This window comes from Chlamydomonas reinhardtii, chromosome 2 (genome assembly GCF_000002595.2).
Source record: "Chlamydomonas reinhardtii strain CC-503 cw92 mt+ chromosome 2, whole genome shotgun sequence".
Classification (NCBI taxonomy): Eukaryota; Viridiplantae; Chlorophyta; class Chlorophyceae; order Chlamydomonadales; family Chlamydomonadaceae; genus Chlamydomonas; species Chlamydomonas reinhardtii.
Window position 1 is genome coordinate 1,159,711 of NC_057005.1, and position 21,613 is coordinate 1,181,323.

Sequence of the window (21,613 nt, forward strand, 5' to 3'; positions counted from 1 at the left end):
TGGGGCTGGTTATCGGGCTGCGAGCGCTGCTGCAGTTTCCTGGCAGTTTTGACAGAAACGGGAACCCGTGCTGTGCCAAGCCCGTCATTCCATGTCCCCTGAGTGCGTTGGAGGCAGTGATGGTTTAGTGGTTACAATCATCTTAGACCGAAGGCGCCGTCATGACAAGTGGCAATCATGCGCGGACGCGCACAATGGCACACACGTGCCGGCCCCATGAGCAAGGCGCAGCAGTTCAGGCGCTTATGTACGGCACGTGGGCATCATTCCTAAGCCAACGGACACAGTGCGTGTCGCGCCCGACCTGGCCTCCTCGAGCCGACGTGGGGATAGAATCGAACCATGTCCTGGCCCCCACGTGCCACACGCATTGTGCATGTGCCCCACGCCCCAGCATGCCTGGCCACACGGCTCAGATGCCACCGAATCAACGAGTACGGTAGCTCCAAGCTCTTAATCGGTCATCCATGCAGCCCCTGACGCCACCAGTGAGCCAGTAAAGACCGCTTATGCGCCCAGCACCTTGACACCGTGTGCCCGCCCGGGCAGTCGCTTGTTCATGCATGCATTTCGATGTTGATACACTACTCCTCTGCTCCCGTGCGTTGCCGTCCGCCTCAACTGCTACATGCACAGCAGTCTCGCGCAAAACAGCGCGGAAGAAAACATAATTCATGCTGGCACTTGCCCGGTGTGCTGTGGCCTACCATACGCTCGGCAAGTGGACGACTACACATACTTCATTGCACACTCATTTAACAAAAATGCACCATATCGTATCCTCATTCAGCGTGCGTGTGCGCACACCTACGCCATACGAGATCCGGTCGAGCCTAGTCCTGCCTCATGCCTATTCTTCATTTATTTGTACGTATCCTAAAAAGGAAATGACAGACACCCGTGCAAGGATTAAGGCACATGCGGAGGCCGGAGGGCTCGCGTCTCCCGAGGTGGGATCCACCACCAACGCTGCAACCCTCGTGCAACGATGAGCCAAACAAAGATGAACCCCAATCAGTCTCTTCGCTCTGATATATCAATCTCAAGGGGGCAAGCTACGGCATCAACAGCTTTACAGCCATTCAGCAGCACCGTGGCATGGTGCACAGACGCATACACACGAACTGTGCACACAATGCATGCAATCACGCATACAGCACTGTCCGTGCGTGGCGCGCATTTATTGGACATTATGTAGTAGAGAATGAGCGACACAGCAAACACACATTCAGACACGTCAGAATCATCCGTATTATCTCCTTGTATGTATTGAATCAGTCAAGCAGCTGTCATGGCGCTTGCATCGAAGCCCCACTGTCCCATGCCCACACATAACCCGGCGTCCATTTGGCATATCATAGCGAAAGCAGCGACGGCTTTTTCTCTTGTAAGTCCTCATCATCCAATCAATTGCCGTGATACGGCAGCAGCGGCCTTCCCGTCCACTCCGTTCCGCTGCTAGCTGCCATCCCCACCACCACCTTCCGGCCATCCATCCTAGAAGAACAGCGGGATGGGTGCGGGCGGGTGTGAGCCTGGGCGGGTGGTGGAGCGGCCGCGGCGTAGCGGGATTTGTTTCAGGGGAACCCCTGGTTTTGCTCCTCCCTTCTTGCCGAGCACCAGCGAACGCCGAGCCACAGGCAGCACCGCTGGTGCGTGGGCGGGCGCGGGGCTGGTGCCTCGGTCTGCCTTAGCTCCACTGCCCGACCCGCGCCCAGTGAGCACACCAGCCCGGGCATGCCTGCGCCGGCTCCGGGCCGCTCCAGCAGCCTCACATGCCACGACCCGCAGTCGACGGCGCTGCAGCGGTTGTGGGATCGCCATTCTGGGGCTCGCCTGAGGGCAAGCCACCGGCGAGGCGCCCGAAGGCGGGGGGTGCTTTGCTGCCTTCTGTCGCGCCCGTGCTTGAGTGCCCAGCAGGGGTTTGCTGCTGTTGCTGTTGCATTTCCTCTCGGCGCGCTGCGGAAGCGACAAAGTTAATTGGGTGCAGGAATCAGGCGGTCATGGTCAGTTAGGAGGTCAAAAGGCGCTCGCAAGTTGTGGGAGCCGGTGTGCAGCACGGCACAAAGTCCAATCCCAAAGCGCAAGCACCATTCCTAGCAAGCAACCAGAGACACGAGGACGCAGGACAGGCACGACCGGGGGCATCCAACTCACAGTTTTTATCTGCCTGGTTGCCAAGCTCCACCCAGATCCAGACCGCGATGGATAGGATCACGACCGTCGTGCTGCGGAAGAGCAGGAATGTTTTGCTCAGACGTAACTAGGATGGCCAGGAGAGGATTGCCCGGAGCTATACGACCTAGATAGCTCGACGGATAAGGAACGGATACCCGAAGACCCCGTTGCCGCGTGCCTGGGCGCATGTTGGACCTCCGCGTGCTAAACCCGGCGCCCCCGCCCTACAACGAACGGGGCCGCCACAGGGGGCAGCAGCGGTTTGCTGTACCGCCCTCTGCACTGACAGACTGTACTACCGGCAATGTCCACGCCTCCTGCTGTCTTGCCTCCTGATTACTTATGGCATGCTACTCCCGCCAGGACACACAGAGCGCAGGCTCGCGCACCAACCTGAGCACAAGCATGAGGCCCTCAGCGTAGGGAATATCAATGCCTGCATAGTAGGCACACACAGCAAGTACTTAAACGCATGCATCACCATGTGAACCTCAACTGTTGCGCCGATACGCGTAGAGGCGCTGAACTGAATGTGGTGCCGTCTGCTGCACGCGTCTGCAGATGTTTCTGCGATGATGCAATTGAGATCTTACCAAAGAAATCCTTCACATAGCGCGATACCGAGTGACCAAGCTCTATTAAGTAGGGCGGAAGCGGCTTCTGCGCTAGTATGCCCTGAGGGTTCATGATGTGAGCGACCTCCCTGGATTAATAATAATTTGCTCGTAGCGCGTAGCTCGACGGAGCTTGAATACTGACTGACTTTCCCTGTTGCAACGTTATTGCACGTTTCGGTGTTGTTGCGTTGCTGAGATGCAACCTGAGGCAACGACACATAAGTCAGAGCGCTCGGCGTTGCAGTCCGGCGTTGTCTGCTGATGTCGGCATGCGCGATGGGCCAGGATGCGCCCGTCCCCGACTCCCCGTCCCCAGCAAACCAACACCTGTCGTATCCATGACGACGGTTCTGGGCGCAGCCTAAACGTCAATCTATGCCATGGAAGAAAATGATGCGGAAGGGGCCGGGGGTACGGTGGTACACTACTAAGAGTTCTTGACACGGTCCCCCACGGCCCCACCCCCACAGCGCAAAGCCACGGCGCAAAGCCCATGACACCCAATATTACACCGCTCAGCACCGCTCAAGAAGCACCTCCGAACCCGTGTCCCTGCCCTCCGTCCCTGCTGTGGCACACGGGGTCGACATACCGCCGCGGAGGCCCAAGTAGGCCCAAGCTGCGAACCTGCGCATTGAATGCATGAGAGAGCTGCGGCGTTAACACTCTCCTAGCCCACAGGGTTGCTGGCGTGGTCTCTTCGGTGTCTGACAATTAACAATCCCCACAAGGACCACATGGTATGACATGGCACACGGTGGCCTCTATGACATGTGGTTGCACCGCTTGTGCACGAAGCCTCCTTGCAGAGTCAAACTCGCAAACATAACATACCGTACGGTTAATATCATATGGCGTAGCGCAAGGCTCTGGCACAGGCCCCCATTTCATCGTTAATCACAATGGTTATGCCAAGTTCTGCACACAATTTCAACCTTGGGTTAGGGAGTAGAATGGATGGAGCAGTAGCGGTTTTCCTGCTCCTCTCCTCCTCCTGCTCTCCCTCCACCTCCTCCACCGCCTCCAATTCTTTCTACAGCCGCTACTGCTGCTGTTGCTGCGCCACGTCTGGGAGCACCTGCACCACCTCCACCGGTTGGGTGACGCCCTTGAGTGACACCTGTTCATAAAGGCGCGGGTTGTTCCGGGTTTGTGCACGGTTTGGTGTCAAGATTGGGCATATGGTTTGGTGGAAGCGCTGGCGGATGAGGACACTGTAGCGGCGGTTTGGGGAGGAGGTGCATGACTGCATGGCCGCGTTGCAAAAGCAGCGAGCGGGGTGAGGCGGGATGAGTGGGACGATACTCACCGTGCCCATGTGCACGCCCGTGAAGGCGCCACGCACACCCGCCTCCTCGCCATTGATCGCCTCCCACACATCGCCGCTCACCAGCACCTGCGCACGTGCGCGGTCGCGGGGGCACGCGCAGCCACGTCCGCCAGTCAGTGCACTGCAACGCGGACAGCTGCGGCGCCAGGGCTGTGCCACCAGAGGGCACATGCGCACACTTTGTGTCTCCCCTTGCAAGGCCACGCCGGAAACCCGGGTCCTGACGGGGGCAATCGTGAGCGCGCGTCGTGGCGTACCTGTCCGGGGGCGCCGATGCTGGCGATGCGAGCTGCGCGGTTCATGACTCGGCCGCGGTAACTGAGCCGGCCGCTGGCCTCCGTCAGTGTGTGCGCCACGGGTCCGATGTCGAGCCCCACCTGCAGCGGGCGGGAAGCAGACGGGGCAGTGTGGCAATGCTCGGCGACCGACGATAAGGGCAGGCAGTTGATGCCAACGCCCTATGGATGGTGGCGCCGTAAAGGCTTTCGCCACGCCGCAGCTGCATTCATAAGTAAGAGCATACACGCATACGGTACATGCAAACATGCACCACGACCCGCTCACCCCTTGTGCCATCCAAACCCACCTTGACGCGGGGGCCGCTGTGAATGACCGAGTCCTGGCTCCTCAAGACCGAGAAGGTCCGGGGGCCCAGACTGGAGGAGCGGGCCTGCAGCGGCCCACGGGTCTGGGACTGCGCCTGCGCGCCGCTGGCCTCCACGATCAGCCCCATGTGGTGCGCCGCCGACATCGCCGTTGTCGTGCCGGCCGCGGTGGGCGAGGCGGCGCCGGAGCCGCCGGTCGTCAGCGCGCCGCCGATGGCCAACTCCTCCTGCAAGCGCATGTGCACATTTACGTGACGCACCGCTTTGCGTTCGCCTCCCTTGCGATTTGCAGGAACATACCCAGCACGTTTCGCCTCCCACAACACACACAGTGTGGCAGCCCTGACTGCTCACCCCGCATTGCTCGTGCGCCAGTAGCTCTTCCTCCCAGGGGTGCCGCCGCAGCGCCGCCAGAGTGCTGAGAGCCCAGCTGGTGGCGGCGGAGGGAGAGGCAAATGCCGCCAGCACCAGGCCCCCGCCGCCCGCGCCGCCCTACGAGGCACATGAGTACGGGACGGGGCTTCATAGGCCGGCGCCGATTCTTACATCAACACTGAGGGTTTCATGAGCATGCCTCCTTGACCAAATCCTACTATCAACAGGATTGCCATGGTAGCCCAAAACGACCCAGCAGACGCAGCCGGCTCACCTCTACCACGTAGCCGCCGCCGCACTCTGGCAGCATGCCGGCGGCGATGCGCACGAAGGCGTCCATGGCTCGTGCCGCCACCACCGGCAGGTCGGCAAGCAGCGCGCTGGCGCCCACCACCTGCGAGGCCGTGAAGTGCGTGAGGCGTGCGGCACGAGGTATGAAGTGTGAGGCCGTGAAGTGCGTGCGGCGTGTGGCACGAGGTGTGTGGTGTGAGGCCATGAAGATTCAGAGGCGTGTGTTACGAGGTGTGGGGCCGTGATGCCTACATACGTGCATGCGTGATGCTGGTGGATGAGGGACGGGGCGCACGCCAACAGCACGACACACTTTGGCCGACATACGCGTCCGTTTCAACCTGGCCTGCACACGCACCTTCATGAAAGCAATGGTGACTGTGCGCACGGGCGCAAAGATCGAGCCCAACCCAACCTGCACACCGAGCGCTTTGGTTAGGCACTGACATGAACATGGGCGGGCATAGGGCCAGCGACATTGGGCAATCTCGCGTCAGTGAACGCCCACATGACAGGGGTTTTGCAGTGGGTTACGATTGGTCCGCGCGTGGGCCGCCTCACCCACCTGCCGTACGGACCGCAGCGGCGGCGCCATAGCGAGGCGGCACATGAGCGAGGGGTGACACGCCACAAACACCGACACCGCATGGTCGGGGATCTGTGTGGAGCAGGGCGGCAAACAGCTTGCGTCACGCATTCTCGCACTACCGTAGTGTGCATCGCCATCCGTTCAGACGACATAGCATGCGGCAAGCTCGACAAGAAACCACATCAGCCAATCTCATGACAACACCCGCGCGCGTCCTTGCTCACCATGATTTGGTCCGTGCGAGGCGGCGGCGCCGGCCGCGCGCGGCTGACGCGGCTGACGTGTCCGCCGCTGTACACCGTGGCGCCGCTGTAGTTGTGGTTGGTGCTGACGTGGTAGCTGCTGCTGACGTAGCGGCTGGTCACCGTCACGTGGCTGCTCGAAACGTACTGGCTTGTGTGCGTGCGCGTGCCCATGCCGCCCGATGGACCCGTGCTCAGCCCGCCCGTGCCGGTGTCGCGGCGGCCGCTGCTGCCCATCCTCGACGGCCGGCTGAACAGACCGGAGGGGCCGCTGGCGGCGCCGGCGGGGATCCCGGCGGCGGCACGGCCAGCAGAGCCGGCCACCCCGGCGGCTGTCAGGGCTCCACCACCGGTGCCGCCGCTGCCAGCAACGGTGTTGCTTGCGGCGTGCGCGGACGCCAGCGCCGCCGCCATGGCCGCAACCAGGCCACTCCTGCTGTGTGTGGGCACCACACCCATGGGCACAAACTCGGTGGGCTGCGGGCCCGAGCCGATGCCGCTGCTTTTCATGCGCATCACGGGGGAGTTGTCCTCAGGCGTCGTGCCGTAGGGAAATCCGCTGCCGCTGCCGGGGCGCGCGGACAGCTCCGCCGCCGCCGCCTCTGCCGGCGTCTGCAGCCGCACCTTGCGCAGGCCGCTACTTCCTTGCGGCCACAATGGCGCGCCGCCGCCGCCGCCGCCGCCAGCACGCCGCTGCTGCTGCTGCAGCACATCACCCCTCGCCCAAGCAGCGCCACCGTCGTCTGTGGTGGTCCCACCATCATCGGTTGTAGCTGCGCCCCCACCAGCGGCGCCGCCAGGCCCGCTGCCCAAAGCACGAGCTACGCCGCCACGCACGTGGATACTAAAGCTCGACTCCGTCGCGTCCGTCACGCCCCGGCGGACGGGGCTGTTGGGAACGCTGCCAGAGCTGGCCAGCCGAGCCGCAATCGCTGCCGGGTTCTCGCCCTGGATCAGGCTAGCCACGGCCAGGGGCACCGGCACCGCGGCCGCCGGCACAGATGCAGCGATAGGCAGAGGAGGCACCGCTGCCGCCTGCTCCGCTGCCGGGCCGCCCGTTGCCGGCTGTTGAGGCTGTGCGGCCAGCGCCGCGGGGTCGGGCTCCCCCTCCTCCGTCAGTGTCGCCTCCGCCAGCGGCCCCTCGCTTGGCCGCCTGTGTGTGCGCAGAAGGGGGGTGAGCGCAGGCAGGCGTGCACGGGGCAGCAACATGACGTGTTGGTCCGTGCCATACCCAGCGCGGGGACGCCCCCACAAGCTATCGCTAAACAGAGCAGTTTGCTGAAACACCGGGACCGCGAAGGCAGCAGCACGGCGAAAGCATCCAGTCCCCGTGCGCGCCTACGGTCGATGCCCTGCGGCCTATGCCTTGCAGGCCATGCCCTGCGGCCAACGGCCTACGCCTTATGCCCTACGCCCTCTCAGGCACACTTCACTGCACCCCACGCACCAGAAGTTGCCGCCGTAGCGGCTGCCGCCAGTGGCCCGGGGCCGGTACGCCCCGTGTGAGTTGTTGCCGCTGCTGCCGCCGCTGCCGCCGAAGTTACTGGCATTGCTTGTGGCGTAGCTGCCCGTCCCTGTGCCAGCGCCAGTGCCCAGGCTCGTGTTGCCGTACGTCCCGGTGCGGTTGCCCACGGTTATGACCACCTGCGACGCCGAGGGCGGCCGGCCGGAGCCGCCTCCACGCGACTTTGTGGATGCGTTGCTTGAACCCGCCGCCGGCACTGTCGCCGCGGGCGCGGAGCGCCGGTTGAAGCGCCCGTTGTGTGAGGCTCGGCCCGAGCCGCCGCCGCCGCCAATGCCGGGGCCGCGATGTGATCCGTCGAGAGAGGCGATGTTGGCGGATGTGACATTGAGCGACTTGTGCGAGCTGGTGGACTTGCGCGCGGAGCCCGACTTGCGAGTCCGCGCGAGCGGCTCCTGCAGCACGTAGGTGCCCGCGAACACAACAATGGGCCGGCTGAGGACCGCCGCCGCCGCGGCGGCGGCCGCCGCCATGCTGACGCCGCCGGCAGCAGCGGCCGCGTCACTACCAGCGGCGGTGCCGCGCGCGTGCAGCAGCGTCAGAAGGCGGGAGACACTGCCCCTGTCGCCGTGGCCAGCGGCACCGTCAGCAGGGCTTTGTGTCGCCTTGGAGCCGTTGCCGCTGCCGTGCGTTCCGTTGGTGGGGCCGGCATGTGAGGGATCGTATGCGCGACGTTGCCTTGGGCTGTTGTTGTTGCTTGACGGCGGCTGGCCCTGCTGCCTCGGGCTCTGGCCCTGAGGGACGCCGTACCCAAGCGCGCTGCCGCTGCTGCTGACATGTGCGGCGGCGCCGGGGCGCGCGTGCCTTAAGCGGGTGAACGCGGCGCCAGAGAGGGTGATGAGGCCGCCTGGTGCAGCGTTCGATACCAGTCGTGTAATCTCCGCGAACTTGCCACCGTACGCGTAGGCCGATGCGAACTTGTTGAAGGTCATTGACTCGGGGGCCTCCAGCCCGGTGTGCAGCCCCATGCGCACCCGGAGGCCGCGGTAGGCGACAAGCACCAGTCGGCCATCGGACAGGCGCAGGCACTGCGGCGCACGACACGGTGGGTGAGGGAAATTGAGCAGCGACAAGAATACACACACACACACACACACACACACACACACACACACACACACACACACACACACACACACACACACACACACACACACATATGCAGCAGGGCCAGATACGAGCTGGTATCGCGCACGGAGCACACGAGGCGCGCTAACTTCAGTGAGGCAGTATTATAACCCGCCAGCAGGAACCTTTTGCGGCTGAAGAGCTACTCCAAACCCAACGCAAGACCAGAAGCCGGCGCCGCACCGGCGGTTGTTGTGTGTTGCCCCAGCCCTCGCGCCCAGTCGAGTCCGCGGCAACAGACGCGCGGCGCCTGCTACCGCCGCCTCCGCCAGTGCTCATGTCCAGCACCTGCATTCCACTGTCCTGGTCACCATCGCCATCGCCTCCATCTTCGTCTGCCGGCAGCGTTCCCATCGCACCGACCAGCGCCGCCAGCCGCCGCCCCTCGGGCGAGTCCAACGGAATAACCGGAAACGCCGCCACCAACGTGTCGCACCAGGAGCACGTGGGGCCGCCGCCGCCCGTGGCCGCAATCGCCGCCGCCGCCGCCGCGACGGCGGCGCTCTCGCTGGTGTGATCACAGCTGATGCTGAGGGCACTGCCGAAACCCGTGTTGGCGCCGCTACTGGGCCGCGAGGCGCCCGTAAGACCGATGCCGCCTATGACCATGCCTGTGGCAGTGATAGTGCCGGCGGCGCTGGTCGGTCCGCACGGCAGCACGCCGCTGAGGGAGAATGGAACCGGCGCCTGCGGCGGGCCCGCTGCGCCGCCGGCTGCACCGCTGCCAATTGCCGCCGCGTGCCCTGTGAAAGGCGAGGAGTCTAGAATGGAGTTGTTGCCGCTGTGATGCTCGCTGCCGGGCCCGCCGGCAGTGGAGCCCGGGGCAGGGGTGCTGCCAGCGGGGGTGGAACCGCCCAGCAGGCTGCGCAATCGGAAGAAGCGCATGAACGACGCGCCACCGGCTGCGGCAGCAGTGCCGGCGGCGCCGCCTGGGCCCGGAGTGAAGCCGCCATTGCCGCTCGCGCGTGCCACGGAGCCGGCGGCGCCGCCAAGCATCTGCGACAGGGTGCGCGCGGGCGCTGACGAGGGCGGCGCAATGAGGCCCAATGACGCCAGGAGCGCAGTGGTGCTGGCGCTGACGTCATTCCCACCGGCAGCACCGGCGGCGGCGGCGCCCGCCAGGGATGCTGCCGCACGCGGGTCGTACGGCAGGGAGACGAGCACGGGCACGCCGTCGGGGTGTTGCAGCAGTGGTTGGGGCCAGTCCTTCTTTAAGAAAGTAACCTACGCCAGTGGTGCGTTGGGGGACGGGTGGAGAGGCGAGGGCATGGCCGGGGTTATCAACACGTCGTGGCGTGCGTGGCCGCGGGGCAATCACAGAGCAGGTGTGGGCGGGTGTCAGTTACACCAGAGTCAGCAGGGCACGCACGACAGCTTCCCCAGCAGCGGGCATCTACAGTGGAGCCTGCGCCCGCATGGCGCCTGTTCATTGCTGTTCGGTCCTCCTCACCTGGCAAGCGGTGGCGAAGTCCAAAGCGGCCGCGGGGCCCGCAAACGCAAGGATGAATGAGTCGCCCTCTGCAGCATCGATGCCCGTTACGGGCACAGCACAGGAGCATTCAGGCACAGGCATCCAGTAAAAAGGTGGAAAAGGTATGCAGGTGCAAGCGTGGTCCAGGAATGGCCGGCAACACGGGCAAATGAATGCAAAAGTCAATGCAAAAAGCTACTTAAAAACGTTTGCACCAAATGCCATACGTTGCTTACCGGTGGCGGACTCATACCCGTCATAGTCTGACAGCAGCGAACGAATGGTACTGCAACATGCGACAATAGATGGAATGTGAGTGCTGGTGACGACGTTAGGCAACTTGAGTTGGGTAGCATCTGCACAGACCCAGGTAATAGAGCCGGTCTCTCCAGGCAACATCACAGGCATGCCAGCACTCGACACACAGTCACACAAACCTCATGTCCGTCCGTTTTCCTACAAGAATACACGGGTCACCTACCTGTGGTGCAGTTTCAGCACGACGTCCATGACGGAGCTGGGCAAGCACTCCCACAGGCCCGTGGAGTTCTGGACGTCTGTGGGTCGAGTGTGTTAGATCGCACACGGTCGGGTGTGCGTACATCGGGAAGGACGTACGTCAGGCGAGCGTGTCGATGTGGGCAGATCGTGTGCGTAAAGTGCTTGGAAGACGAAGCGCGCGCTTGAGTTTTTGCATATGGGCATGTAGGCGTCGCTTCAGCAGCAGGGCGGTAGTAGCAGGCCCCCAACCGAACCGGCTTCCGACGCGGCGCGGCGCGGCCTTCACCCGCGTCTCGTGCCCGCCACAGGCCCGCGATCGTCCCCCCATACAGACCCCATGCGACCCACCTGTGATCAGAAGCGTGGTGTCTGGCCCCGCCTTGGGCGCAATCACGCGACCCAAAAGGTCCCGGCGCAGGTGCCGCCGCGCCGCCCGCACCTGGTACACACTGACCGCCGCCAGCAGCACCAGCAGCGCCGCACCCAGGGCGGAGCACACCGCAATGGCTGCAATGGCACCGTCGCTCAGGTGCGTGCTGGAGTCGTCCCCCGCGGCAGCGCCTGCGCGGTTGGTTGGATCAGCGCAATGCAGGCCCACAAGGTGCGGTCACTAACCCCACATTTTATCAACGCATGCACGGTCGTTGAGTTTGCCTCTTCCGTGTGCGCGCAAACACAACAGCATCGGGCATTCACACGTGAAACCGACCTGATGACCACCAGGTTTCTTCTACGGGATTGTGGCGCAGTGCAAGTCCGGCTGTCGACACACAACCTCGACGCACCTTGGGGCCAGGGTTCGGCTGAGACGGACTCGGCGTAGGTCGCCCGAACCGACTCGTCACCCAGACCCGACACTGCCAGTCCCCACAGCCGCAAGAGCAGGGCTACTGCGTCCGCGCGCTGCGCCTCCAAGGCAGTGGAGTTGGCTGTAGCACTGCTGGCCGCGGCCGCTGCCCCGGAGGACGTCGCCGCGAAGAGGAGGCTGCTGTTTGAGCTGGGGGCTGTAGCAGCTGCGGCTGTGGAAGATGGCGGCAGTAGCAGCTGTGCGGCCTGCTGTGTGCCGTATCGCCACCAATTCATCTGCGAGGACACGTGGTCCAAACACGAGTGAGTACAACACGTGCTGTGTGGCGTGTGTGATGTCTGGCAGCAGCGTGCGCTTAGCGGGCCCCGCCTGTGTTGCTGCGTAAGGCTCATCACACAAGGCTCATCACGTGCGGTCGCACACATGCAGCCTTACCGGCACCGGCGACTGGACGTCAGGGGCAGCATTGGGGCTGTGGAGGGCGTGCCACACCGCACGCAGCAGCGCTGACGCCGCGGCCGGGTCGGTGAGGCCCGCCGCCGCAGCCAGCGGCCGCGCGTCAGGACCCCAGCTGCCGCCGCCGCCTGTGTTGCTGCTGCTGCTACTGCTGGAGGTCGCGAGCAGGCGCCACCAATCCGCGGCCTTGTACCTGTGGGTGGTACGGGCGGGCGCCAGCAGGGGGTTGACCGGCTTGCCAGGCAGCCCGCTCCGTGAAACAAACCACCAATTGGCACCAACAAGCAAACAGCCGCGCATACTCACTCGCTGCAGTTCAGGAATGGGTAGGCCCCACTCAACAGCGTGGAGGTGTTCACGCCGGCCGCGGCGGTGCCCGTGCTTCGGCGCAGCAGCGCCCGGCGCAGTGTGTCGGTTGCGTTCTGTCTGGCGGCGCGGTAGCTGTCCATCGCACTCAGCTGCCACTGCTGCAGCGCCACAACATCGGCCAGCGCGGATATGAGCACACCGCTGCCGCTGCCTGCGCACGGCGACGAGGTATGATGAGGTGCGTGGGGGGTTGCAAGGATGTTTGGAAAAGCGGGGGGCAGCAGAACAGGCCGAGCAGCTCACACTGCTTGACTGGCGCTCTTCTGTCATGAACCAGGACGGCACGTACTACCTTAAACTAGGCGCCGCGACATGCAGACACACGCCTTCCGCCTCCGCCAGGCACCGTGTCAATGAGCCCCCTTCCACGCACTCTAACCCCCCCCACCGTCCGCATGAATGGCTACCCCCGAGCCCGGGCGGCGACATTTATCGCCGGCGCCACTCGCCCTGCTGCTCCACGACGCCTCGGCCCCCTCCCATAATTACTATCGCTCGCAACTAATGCCTCTGCTTGTGCTCCGCTATTTTAGCTTGGTTTGGTTTAGTTTGGGCTGGTACTTACAACCTCTCCCCCCACTCACCCACGTAGCGCACAGCCATGACCTGTTCCCATGCCGCGCTGTACGGCGCCCTGTTGACCAGTGGCGGCTCAGTGTACGACAGAGAGGCGCCCTGCTGCCGCAGCCACGCCGCCGCCGCCGCCTCCCGCGCCGCCAGCGCCGCCAGCACGGCCACACTTGACACTGCGGCGGTGCCGCTCGAGCTGGCGGCCGCCGCCGCGGCCGCGGCCGCGGCCACCGCTCCCTCCGTACTAGTCTGAAGGTAAAGCAAGTCGTGGTTGCTGGACATAGCACAGAGGTCCTGAGAACAAGGCACGAGCCCGTCCCTCAACGCGGCGGCGGCGACAGCCGCCGCCGCGGGCCCGCTGGCCGCCGCGGTGGCGGCGGCCGCCGCCGCCGCTGTGGCCGCCGCCGCGGCGGCGCCCATGTCTTGCGACCAGCCCGGCGGCGGCACCACCACGCGGCTGCCGGGCAGCGGCGCCACGCCCAGCACGCCGGCGCGAGCCAGCACCGGCTGTCGCGCCAGCGCGGGCGCCTGCGCGTCCCACTCCACCGTCATGAGGCAGTCGCCGTCCGCAAACGGCCTGCTGACCGCGCCGCAGGCCAGCTGCCCGGGCGCATCGGGCTGGTCGGGCGGGCCAGCGAAGCGCAACAGCGCCTGCAGCACGGCGGCGGCGTGCCGCCAGCCCGCCCCGCCGACGAGCGGCTCCGCCGCCGGCGGCGCCGCCGTGAGGTCGAACGCGTAGCCCTCTGGCGGTCCACGGGTCTGTAGCGTGCTGGCGGCGATGGCTGTCCACAGGTCGCCGAGGCGGCCGCACGTGGCGTCAGTGGTGACGCACAGGCCGTACCTAGGCAGCGCTGCAGTGGCGTTGGTGGTGGAGTTGGAGCCGGTGGCGGCGGCGGTGGTGGCCTGAGCCTGGGCCGCCACGGCGGCTGCGTGCGCCTCCAGCAGTGACAGCATGCTATACCTGCATGACAGATTGCACGGTGCGAGAAAAAGTGAGCTTCGTGCAGTGCGTCCATTCGTTGTTGTGTGTTTGGCAGCATAGGTACTGCACGTCCGTTTGTGTCGCCGTGCCCAACCGGCGCGCCGCTCTCACCAGTCGCTGGGAGGCGCGCTGCCACCCGGCACCGGCACCCGCCCGGCCGCAGCCAGTGCCGCCAACGCGTCGGCCCTGTGAATGCACAGCAGCAGTTTGAGGCGGGTGCAACAATGTACACACGACAAGCCACAACATGGCATGCCAGGCTGTTCCAATTCAAACGGGGACATGCGCCAACACACAGACAACGCGATCGCGCGCTCACCTGTAGAACAGCAGCAGGTAGGTGCGCGGGTGCAGCGGGCCTCGCGGCTCCACCAAGGAGGCTGCCAGGGGGGAGGACAGCGGGCAGTGTGTGTTTGTTTGTTTGTGTGTGTGTGTGTGTGTGTGTGTGTGTGTGTGTGTGTGTGTGTGTGTGTGTGTGTGTGTGTGTGTGTGTGTGTGTGTGTGTGTGTGTGTGTGTGTGTGTGTGTGTGTGTGTGTGTGTGTGTCAGGATGGCAACGGCAGCCATGGAAGGGCGACCTGCCCGGGGCCATCTTGTAAGTCAAGGCGTCCAAGATATTGCTGCATTCACGGAAACGCGCACGCAAGGCTGTTTCGTCACATGTGGGTCTCACCGCAGCTGTTCTCCGGTAGTTGGTTGAAGACGGGCAGCACGGAGGCCCGCGCAACGTGGGTTTGCGTGTCCGAAAGGAAGGCCGACAGAGACTCGCCGGACCCGTCCTGCGAGGAACCGCGGCAGCGGTCAAGCACGACGGCAGCTGCAAGACACAATTCGCCTCTAGCTCTGCGTCGGGCACCCCGTCCGTACGCCTGCTGCGTCCTGCCATACGCTTCCTGTCCGCGTAGCTGCCAGGTACAGCTGCAAGGCACACCACCTCCCGCTCGCCCGCAGCATATGCAGCCGCCATACCACACTCTCCTCACGCACATTCGTGCCCATACCCCGCCCTACACCCCACCCCACGCCACCCTTCACCCAATACCACCTTGCGCCCCACCCTGCGCCCCACCTGCACCACGAAGGCGTACTCGCTGTTGGTGCGGGTGGCCAAGTCGCGCACGTCAGCCCCGCTGCGCAGCGACCCGGGGGGCGGCAGCGTGTCGGGCGCCCCCAGCTCGTAGCGCCCCGACATGCCCGTCACGCCCAGGGCCAGTCGCAGCACATCCACAGCCACGCCCGCCTGCCACCTGCGTGTTGGAGGGCACGGGCTTGTACGTGAGACCAGTACGCGTGCGTGTGTGTGAGAGGGCGCGTGAGCAGCAACCCCTTGGCGCATCTAGCGGACCCTGGGTGCGCCCCTGATTGCGGCTATCATACGCCTGGTGCCGCCGCGCCACAGACTCACCCTGGATAGAGCAGCCACTTGAGCTTCTGCGCAATACGGTTACATCGTGGGGTGCGGTGGTGAGTGGCGGGCTCAGCCAATCCACCCACACGACAGCACCAGACCCTACAGCAAGCACCTCCTAGATTTCCGGGCCTTTGTGACTGGCCCCAATAACCTGTCATCCCTTATTCACGCCTGTAGAACACCACGGTAAATGCATCCCGAGCTAGCGCAACGACGCTGCGCTGGGATGGGCCGAAGCCTGAGCTGAGGGCCCCGCCCCGCCTAGCGCGCACGCGCACGCACCTGCGGCGCTGACTCCCCCATGGTGGAGCTCATGCAGGTGTTGAAGTTCGCTAGCGGCACTGAAACGAGCTGCAGGTAATCGCTAGCAGCCATGCTGCCCACCACCCGCTGCAGCCTGAGGCAGTGAAACAAAGACACGCGGGGGCGAGGTGAGCGGCGTGGCTGTCGTCAAACCGGGGTCCGGCGAAGAGCCGACTCAAAGTTTCCCTCGCTCTGGCGCCGTCTTCTATGACCAACGCACCTCTGGGTAACGTCCTGCACCAGCGTTGTGCCGCACTGGTCGTTCGAGCTCGGTAGCATGGTCGAGGAAGCATTGCTTTGGCCCGCCACCGGAACCAGAAGCAAGAGTGACACAAGCAGTATTATGGTGCCTTGCATATATGGCAACCAGTGTCGCGCATTTTGCATGCAGCGTGGAGTCGCCTTGCACCCGCCCCCCGTCGCGGCTGGGAACTGCCGGTGGCACATGCTAAGAAGAGTTCTCTTCTTGAGTCATAATTGCAATTGGCGATGACTCCACGCTAGTGCTTGATAGCAAGAAATTGTATCCCGCCGAGAAGGCTCACGCAGGTTTAGAAAGCTTCTGTGAATACTGTTATCTTGTTCAACGGAAAGAAATGACCCTATGAAGCATCGCTCGGCCTCCTGAAGGGTCGGCCTCTTCAAGGTCGGTGTGAAGTTGGTTGCAGGGAGCGCAAACGGCTTATCATGAGTTGCAATGTCATACATAGATATACGGGAGTGGTGCTCTGCACTGCGTGCAACAAAGCAGGCCATGGGCACCTCACACATCGACAAGGGCTCAAGGTCAGACGTGCGTGGATGTTGACTTCAAGTCAAGGGACTCGAGGCAGGGGAGCAGTTTCCTTTGCAGTTGTGGCGAATCCGTGTATTATGGCGCCCATATGCATGTTCTTTGCATTATGCATAATAGGCGGTGTATCCGACAATCCGCAATCCACCTGAGCCCCGTGCCTTAGCCCGTGCACAAGCATTTGCACTTATGGTACAGACTGCAATCGTACACAGCACAGCACGCCCATGCCCCACGTGGCATGTAGCCTGGTGGCGTGTTAGTCGTGTTACCGTACAAAAGCTTCACTGATCTTCCTCGCCTTCATCCTCCTGCTCCCCCTCTTCCTCCCCCTCCTCTTTTTCCTCCTCTTCCAAGGCCTTCGGCTTCCGCCAGCCCTGCTTCCGAAAGTAGTCCTCATACTCCGCCATGCCCAGCGGCCCATACCACACCGGACCGCCGCCCGGCAGCGCGTAGGCGTGTAGCCGGTTCTCTTCCCGCGCCCTCCGGTAGTCCGACAGGTTGGCCATCAGGCTGGCCACGTGTGTGAGCACCTCCATGAACTGCGAGGGGATGAGCTCCAGATGCTGGTCACGCGCGCGCATGGCCGGCAGCGCGCTCAGCGCAGAGGCGGGCAGCGTGTCGTTGTTCACCATCGCCTGGGGGTAGGTGGTTGCGTGCGGGGAAATGGGACTATCGGTCAAAGGTTGGATTGTTGTCGGTGTGGCCAGAGAGCGAGGGGGCAGTTGAGTTGCCTGGCAGCAAGTGACATGTAAGGAAGTGCTGAGGATCCACTACGCCTCCCCCACTCGCGCCCACCATGTAGTCGGATGCCTGGCATTGGCGGCGGTCCTCCACGTTGTACACAAAGACGCGGATGGCATCATCGCTCAGCGCGTGCAGCTGCGGCTCATAGGAGTCGGGCCAAAAGCCGTACTTGGTGCCCCACCTGGTCCACAGCAGTTGGGTACAATCAAGCGGCTATGTTGAGAAGGTGCAGGAGGCGGCGTCACTAGCAGGGGAAATGCAAGAACTGTCAATATGCACGCATGCACGGTGCCGCAAGAGGCATGTGCCAGTCCGAAGAGGCATGTGCCGGTCACTTTCGGCTGCTCGCCCGCACGTCAACACCTTCTTTCCGTGTTCCCGCACCCAGCCAGCCAGCCAGCCAGCCAGCCAGCCAGCCAGCCAGCAGCCAGCCGGTCCCCACTCACTTGCAGGGCCTCAGCTCCACCAGCGCCGACGGCCCCGCGTCCTGCTGCCGCATGAAGAAGCTGTTAATGGCGCCGGCGCCGTGCTGCATCACCAGCACGTGGGCCGAGCGCACCGCAGCCACGTTGGTCAGGAAGTGGTCCGGCGCCACCTGCAGCAGGGGGCAGTGAGCAGGGGAGCAGGGGAGCGTGTGTGCGACGGCACGTGCACGACTTGCCGTGTCAGGCTCCGCGCAGCCCTGCACCATGCTTACCGGTGCCGTGCTGCCGCCGCCTATGGAATCAACAACCGCAAACGCGCTCACGACAATGAGGAACGGTGCCGTTATCTGTTTGCACACGCAAACACAAGCGTACCGACTGGCTGGAGGCGGCGTGTGGGTCCGAGAAGCTGTACTCCCGGCAGGCGATGCCACGGAACGGACCCGCCTTGAAGCCTGTTTGGCGCGCCACGGCGCAGGCGCGGTTGCAAAAATGCGAGTGAAGCAATTCAGCGATACGTGCTAGTTAGGAATGCATGGGCTTGCCAGCAAGCACGTCCCAAGGAGGCCGTGCAAGCAGGCGAGTCGGCGGATCGACTGATGGGAGGCGCCACAAGAGCCGCAAGCTCCGCAACGGCAAGGCAAGACAGCCAGTGCCCACCTTGTTTGTCCGCCCGCTCGCACACGTTCAACAGCTCCGGCAGGTTGCGCAGGTTGCGCGTCATGCCTGTGCGTCCATGCAACAACGAAACACACACGCACGCGCTGTCAACTTCACTGCCATAGTACCGGTAGCATGTCTTGCAAACGGACTATGTATACATGCCGCTGCGTGGCCGGTCGCCCCGACGCCGACCCTTGCTGACGCTGCGTGTGGGGCGGGCGGGGCGCTCACCGTGCCGGCTCTCTATGAGCACCCGCAGCTTGGGCGGGCCCGCCTCGGCCGCCTCGGCGTCCTCCGCCGCCAGATTGTCTTCTGCCACGTCGCGCTGCCGCTTGGGTTTGGGCTTCTTGGTCTTCTTCTTCTTGGGGTCTGCATGGCGTCCCACCATGCCGTGCCACAGTTCCGTAAAGCCTGAAGCGTGGATCCTAAGAGTCCTGACATCGGCTCAGGCCCTCGCACGTTGAGGGTGCCCCGCATGCACTCCACCCAGCGTTCCGTGCCCACCCATGCAGTCAGTCATGCAGTCAGTCAGTCAGTCACGCAGTCAGTCATGCAGTGGGCGCCGCGTACCCTTTGGCGGGCGCCACTCCTTGTAGCCGGCGATGCGGTACACGCTGCCAAAGCCCAGCGGGTCGGGCGGCAGCGGCGGGCGGCCGGTCGTGAGGCGCCGCACCAGCTCGGCGCCCACCTTGGCCACCGGCACGCCCTTGTGGTTCCGACCGCCCTGCCACTTGCACACCGCCATCTGCACGCACCGGCCCGCAACACAGCAGAAGAGGCCCACACGAAGCTTTGCACGGTCATAGAGATCCGGCACCTTGCAGAAAGAGCTGGTACGCTCCACTGGCCCATCATAATCTCTCACTCCTCAAAGCCTTGGCCCGCACGCACCTTCTCGAAGCAGTTGATGTGCCGCCCCTCCGCCGACCACATGGCCGGCGCGTCCTAAGAGGTGGGTATGAGTAAAGCAGGGCGGGAAGCGCGTGAATCACCAGCAAGTTTATGTTGCAAACATGCAACACGGCCAGATGCGCGTATTGCGGCACCACCGATGCCCCCGCAACGCCAGCTGCCGGGTATTGCCCCGTCAGTCGACAGTCCGAAAACCTGCGCCCCAAGCCCTGTCCAGTCTCTCCCTCGCTTGCACATTTCCCCATCCCGGCTGTGCACTTCCAATGTACACACATGCATTTCCCCGTGACACACCTCGTCGTCACAAACACATATCATAGGCAAACACGCAAGTACTACTGCGTGTTTCCCTCCTTGTGCCGCTCTCTAACACACCTACACTTACATAAACACACATACACTGTCCTGCGCGCAGTTTTCCCGTTGTGCATTTAACACACATGCGCACACACGCAGCAGCCTTCACGTGTCCCTCCCCACACACCTGTCTGTCCAGCCGCCCGATCTCCGCCAGGCTGGTGACGCCGTAGCGGCTGTAGGGCTGCAGCAGCACCCGGTGGAAGGTGGTCAGCGCCAGGCCGTGCGGCACCGCATACACCAGCGACACGTTGGGGTCTGTGGTGTGGGGGACCGCGGGGGAGGTGAGGGTGGCAAGTGGGACTGGCTGGTCGACTTGGGGCGAGCGAGGGAGTGCACTGGGGTCGAGAGCCGGAGCTCTCAAAAACATGCATGAACGCCCGCAGTTGGCTGACGCGTGGTACCGTGTCTTCTCCAGCATTGTGCCCACTCACTTACCCAGCCCCAGCTCGAAAATGGATTTGTGGACCATGGGCATCACCTCTGCCAGGAACCTGTGAGGCGCGCATGCCCGAGCAGCATCTCACCACTGCCTCCCCAGCACACAACACGTGCATACAACAGCACAAAATCCCCATCGTGCCCGCATGCAGACATATGCCACGCCCGCCACGCACTGGCTTCTGCACAGCACATCGACGACCCAGAGCCCAACAGCACACTGTGCCTGCCCCGCAGTCCCGCACGTCGGACTCACTCCCCCACGTTGAAGGCCCAGTCGCTCATGACCACAAGCGGCACGGTGCACGCGCTGAACACCGGGTCCTGCAGCTCCGGCGGCTCAAGCTCGGCAGGCCCCGCGCGCCGCAGGAAGGGACTGTAGTAGGGCTGCTGCCCGCGGAATGCGTCACTGTTGGTCTTGCCTGTGGGGACAGTGCGTGTGCGGGGTTAGTGTGTTGGGCGCGGCGTGGTGCAGTGTGTGCTGGCGGAGCCGTGGCGCCTGCTACTCTCAGCGGCGCTGTGCATCCTGCCCGTGGACAAAACATGATGGTTGATGCAGAAGAAACTAGTAATCAACACGTCAGAGCTATGCTGGATGGACTACAGGTCCTACAGACGGTACACGGCCCCTCCTCCCGGCTCCCCCTGCCTCCCAGCCTCCCAAGCAATGCTGCCGCACACACTGTGCCACAACACAACGAGCTCAGGACCGCGGCTTACAGCCCGATACTAAGGTAAAGTTCCATAGCGCTAAACTATGTACCCGCCGGTCTGCCCTCACGCACCACTGGGGAAGTTCCATCTGGCAAAGGGCATGGTTGGCAGCTGCCGCCTGCTCATGTCCGGGTCAAACGTGACCAATACGTTTTGGAAGACGCACGTCTTCTGCGGTTGTTGCATTTCAGAGAAAGGCGTCAGGACATTTGACGGGCATGACGTAGTGAAACAGGTAGTCGCCCAATCTCATACTTCCACGCGTCAACAGCCATTCCCCAGCCTATAAGGTACTGCCAACGCTACAGACACGCGGCACGAACACCCAATCACTCGTTCAGCCCCCTTACCTTGAGTATGACGCACGGGTCCGCAAACTTCTTTGGATTTAGCTCTGGGCTCGCAAAACAGTACTCCAGGCCCGCTGTCGCGACAGTAGCGCCGCAGCCAAGGAGGAGCAGTAGGCCGTACCACCCGGCCTGTCGACTAGGCCTGGGGAAGACCAGCGCCACCTCCCTCGAGGTGTAGTCGCACTGTGCCGCCCGGCTCGCCCGACCTCCCGGTGACGGCCGAGTCATGGCGATTGCTGAATCTTTAACCCTGCTGTTTATGCCATCACAGCGACTTGACGGCCGTGCCGGCGTTTGCAGAACCCCGGCGACAGACCGCGCTTTGCTAGGTGTTTAAGAGCCACCAGTTTGCCCTAGTCGCAGTGCATATCAGTTTGAAAGCATAGCCATCAACAGAGTAATAGAGGTGCGTCGGCCCACCACTGCAATCTCTCATTTTAGTCCGCGGCAATCACCGTGTTCGC

General features: G+C 63.6%; 3 protein-coding genes across 3 annotated transcripts; all 3 read right to left on the reverse strand.

Moving 5' to 3' along the window:
- Positions 1 to 119: 119 nt before the first annotated feature.
- Positions 120 to 2,966, reverse strand: CHLRE_02g081750v5 (uncharacterized protein). Its single transcript, XM_043059249.1, has 4 exons — positions 2,772 to 2,966; positions 2,572 to 2,614; positions 2,158 to 2,228; positions 120 to 1,959 (listed from the first exon to the last, which is right to left on the reverse strand). Exons 1-4 carry the CDS (start codon positions 2,863 to 2,865, stop codon positions 1,772 to 1,774), a joined length of 396 nt encoding a protein of 131 aa, XP_042926883.1. The 5' UTR covers positions 2,866 to 2,966; the 3' UTR covers positions 120 to 1,771.
- A 54-nt stretch (positions 2,967 to 3,020) lies between these two features.
- Positions 3,021 to 16,556, reverse strand: CHLRE_02g081800v5 (uncharacterized protein). The gene is made up of 26 exons (XM_043059250.1): positions 15,968 to 16,556; positions 15,727 to 15,841; positions 15,439 to 15,464; positions 15,103 to 15,280; positions 14,707 to 14,812; positions 14,354 to 14,414; positions 14,146 to 14,220; positions 13,067 to 14,013; positions 12,420 to 12,633; positions 12,093 to 12,306; positions 11,635 to 11,932; positions 11,198 to 11,410; positions 10,830 to 10,905; positions 10,585 to 10,634; positions 10,328 to 10,395; positions 9,061 to 10,101; positions 7,675 to 8,777; positions 6,210 to 7,380; positions 5,962 to 6,054; positions 5,755 to 5,811; positions 5,380 to 5,499; positions 5,085 to 5,222; positions 4,712 to 4,957; positions 4,383 to 4,502; positions 4,105 to 4,191; positions 3,021 to 3,915 (listed from the first exon to the last, which is right to left on the reverse strand). The coding sequence occupies exons 1-26, from the start codon at positions 16,024 to 16,026 to the stop codon at positions 3,838 to 3,840; spliced, it is 6,954 nt and encodes a 2,317-aa protein (XP_042926884.1). The 5' UTR covers positions 16,027 to 16,556; the 3' UTR covers positions 3,021 to 3,837.
- A 54-nt stretch (positions 16,557 to 16,610) lies between these two features.
- On the reverse strand, positions 16,611 to 21,506 carry CHLRE_02g081850v5 (uncharacterized protein). Its single transcript, XM_043059251.1, has 13 exons — positions 21,150 to 21,506; positions 20,871 to 20,970; positions 20,342 to 20,507; positions 20,083 to 20,138; positions 19,772 to 19,902; positions 19,267 to 19,320; positions 18,946 to 19,120; positions 18,607 to 18,744; positions 18,373 to 18,438; positions 18,088 to 18,167; positions 17,734 to 17,882; positions 17,339 to 17,468; positions 16,611 to 17,178 (listed from the first exon to the last, which is right to left on the reverse strand). Exons 1-13 carry the CDS (start codon positions 21,375 to 21,377, stop codon positions 16,825 to 16,827), a joined length of 1,827 nt encoding a protein of 608 aa, XP_042926885.1. The 5' UTR covers positions 21,378 to 21,506; the 3' UTR covers positions 16,611 to 16,824.
- Between the last annotated feature and the right edge of the window lie 107 nt (positions 21,507 to 21,613).

What these genes read in the sequence shown, in the direction of transcription:
- CHLRE_02g081750v5 (XM_043059249.1), bottom strand. Translation starts at nt 2,865, where the DNA reads ATGAACCCTCAGGGCATACTAGCGCAGAAGCCGCTTCCGCCCTACTTA. An exon ending in GGCCTCATGCTTGTGCTCAG is followed by an intron (nt 2,229 to 2,571) that starts GTTGGTGCGCGA and finishes GCTCTTCCGCAG; the next exon opens with CACGACGGTCGTGATCCTAT. An exon ending in CAACCAGGCAGATAAAAACT is followed by an intron (nt 1,960 to 2,157) that starts GTGAGTTGGATG and finishes TCGCTTCCGCAG; the next exon opens with CGCGCCGAGAGGAAATGCAA.
- CHLRE_02g081800v5 (XM_043059250.1), bottom strand. Translation starts at nt 16,026, where the DNA reads ATGCTACCGAGCTCGAACGACCAGTGCGGCACAACGCTGGTGCAGGAC. An exon ending in AGCGCGCCTCCCAGCGACTG is followed by an intron (nt 14,014 to 14,145) that starts GTGAGAGCGGCG and finishes TCTGTCATGCAG; the next exon opens with GTATAGCATGCTGTCACTGC. An exon ending in CATGGCTGTGCGCTACGTGG is followed by an intron (nt 12,634 to 13,066) that starts GTGAGTGGGGGG and finishes CGCCGTGCGCAG; the next exon opens with GCAGCGGCAGCGGTGTGCTC.
- CHLRE_02g081850v5 (XM_043059251.1), bottom strand. Translation starts at nt 21,377, where the DNA reads ATGACTCGGCCGTCACCGGGAGGTCGGGCGAGCCGGGCGGCACAGTGC. An exon ending in GGAGTGGCGCCCGCCAAAGG is followed by an intron (nt 18,745 to 18,945) that starts GTACGCGGCGCC and finishes GACGCCATGCAG; the next exon opens with ACCCCAAGAAGAAGAAGACC. An exon ending in ACGCCGCCTCCAGCCAGTCG is followed by an intron (nt 17,883 to 18,087) that starts GTACGCTTGTGT and finishes CCCCTGCTGCAG; the next exon opens with GTGGCGCCGGACCACTTCCT.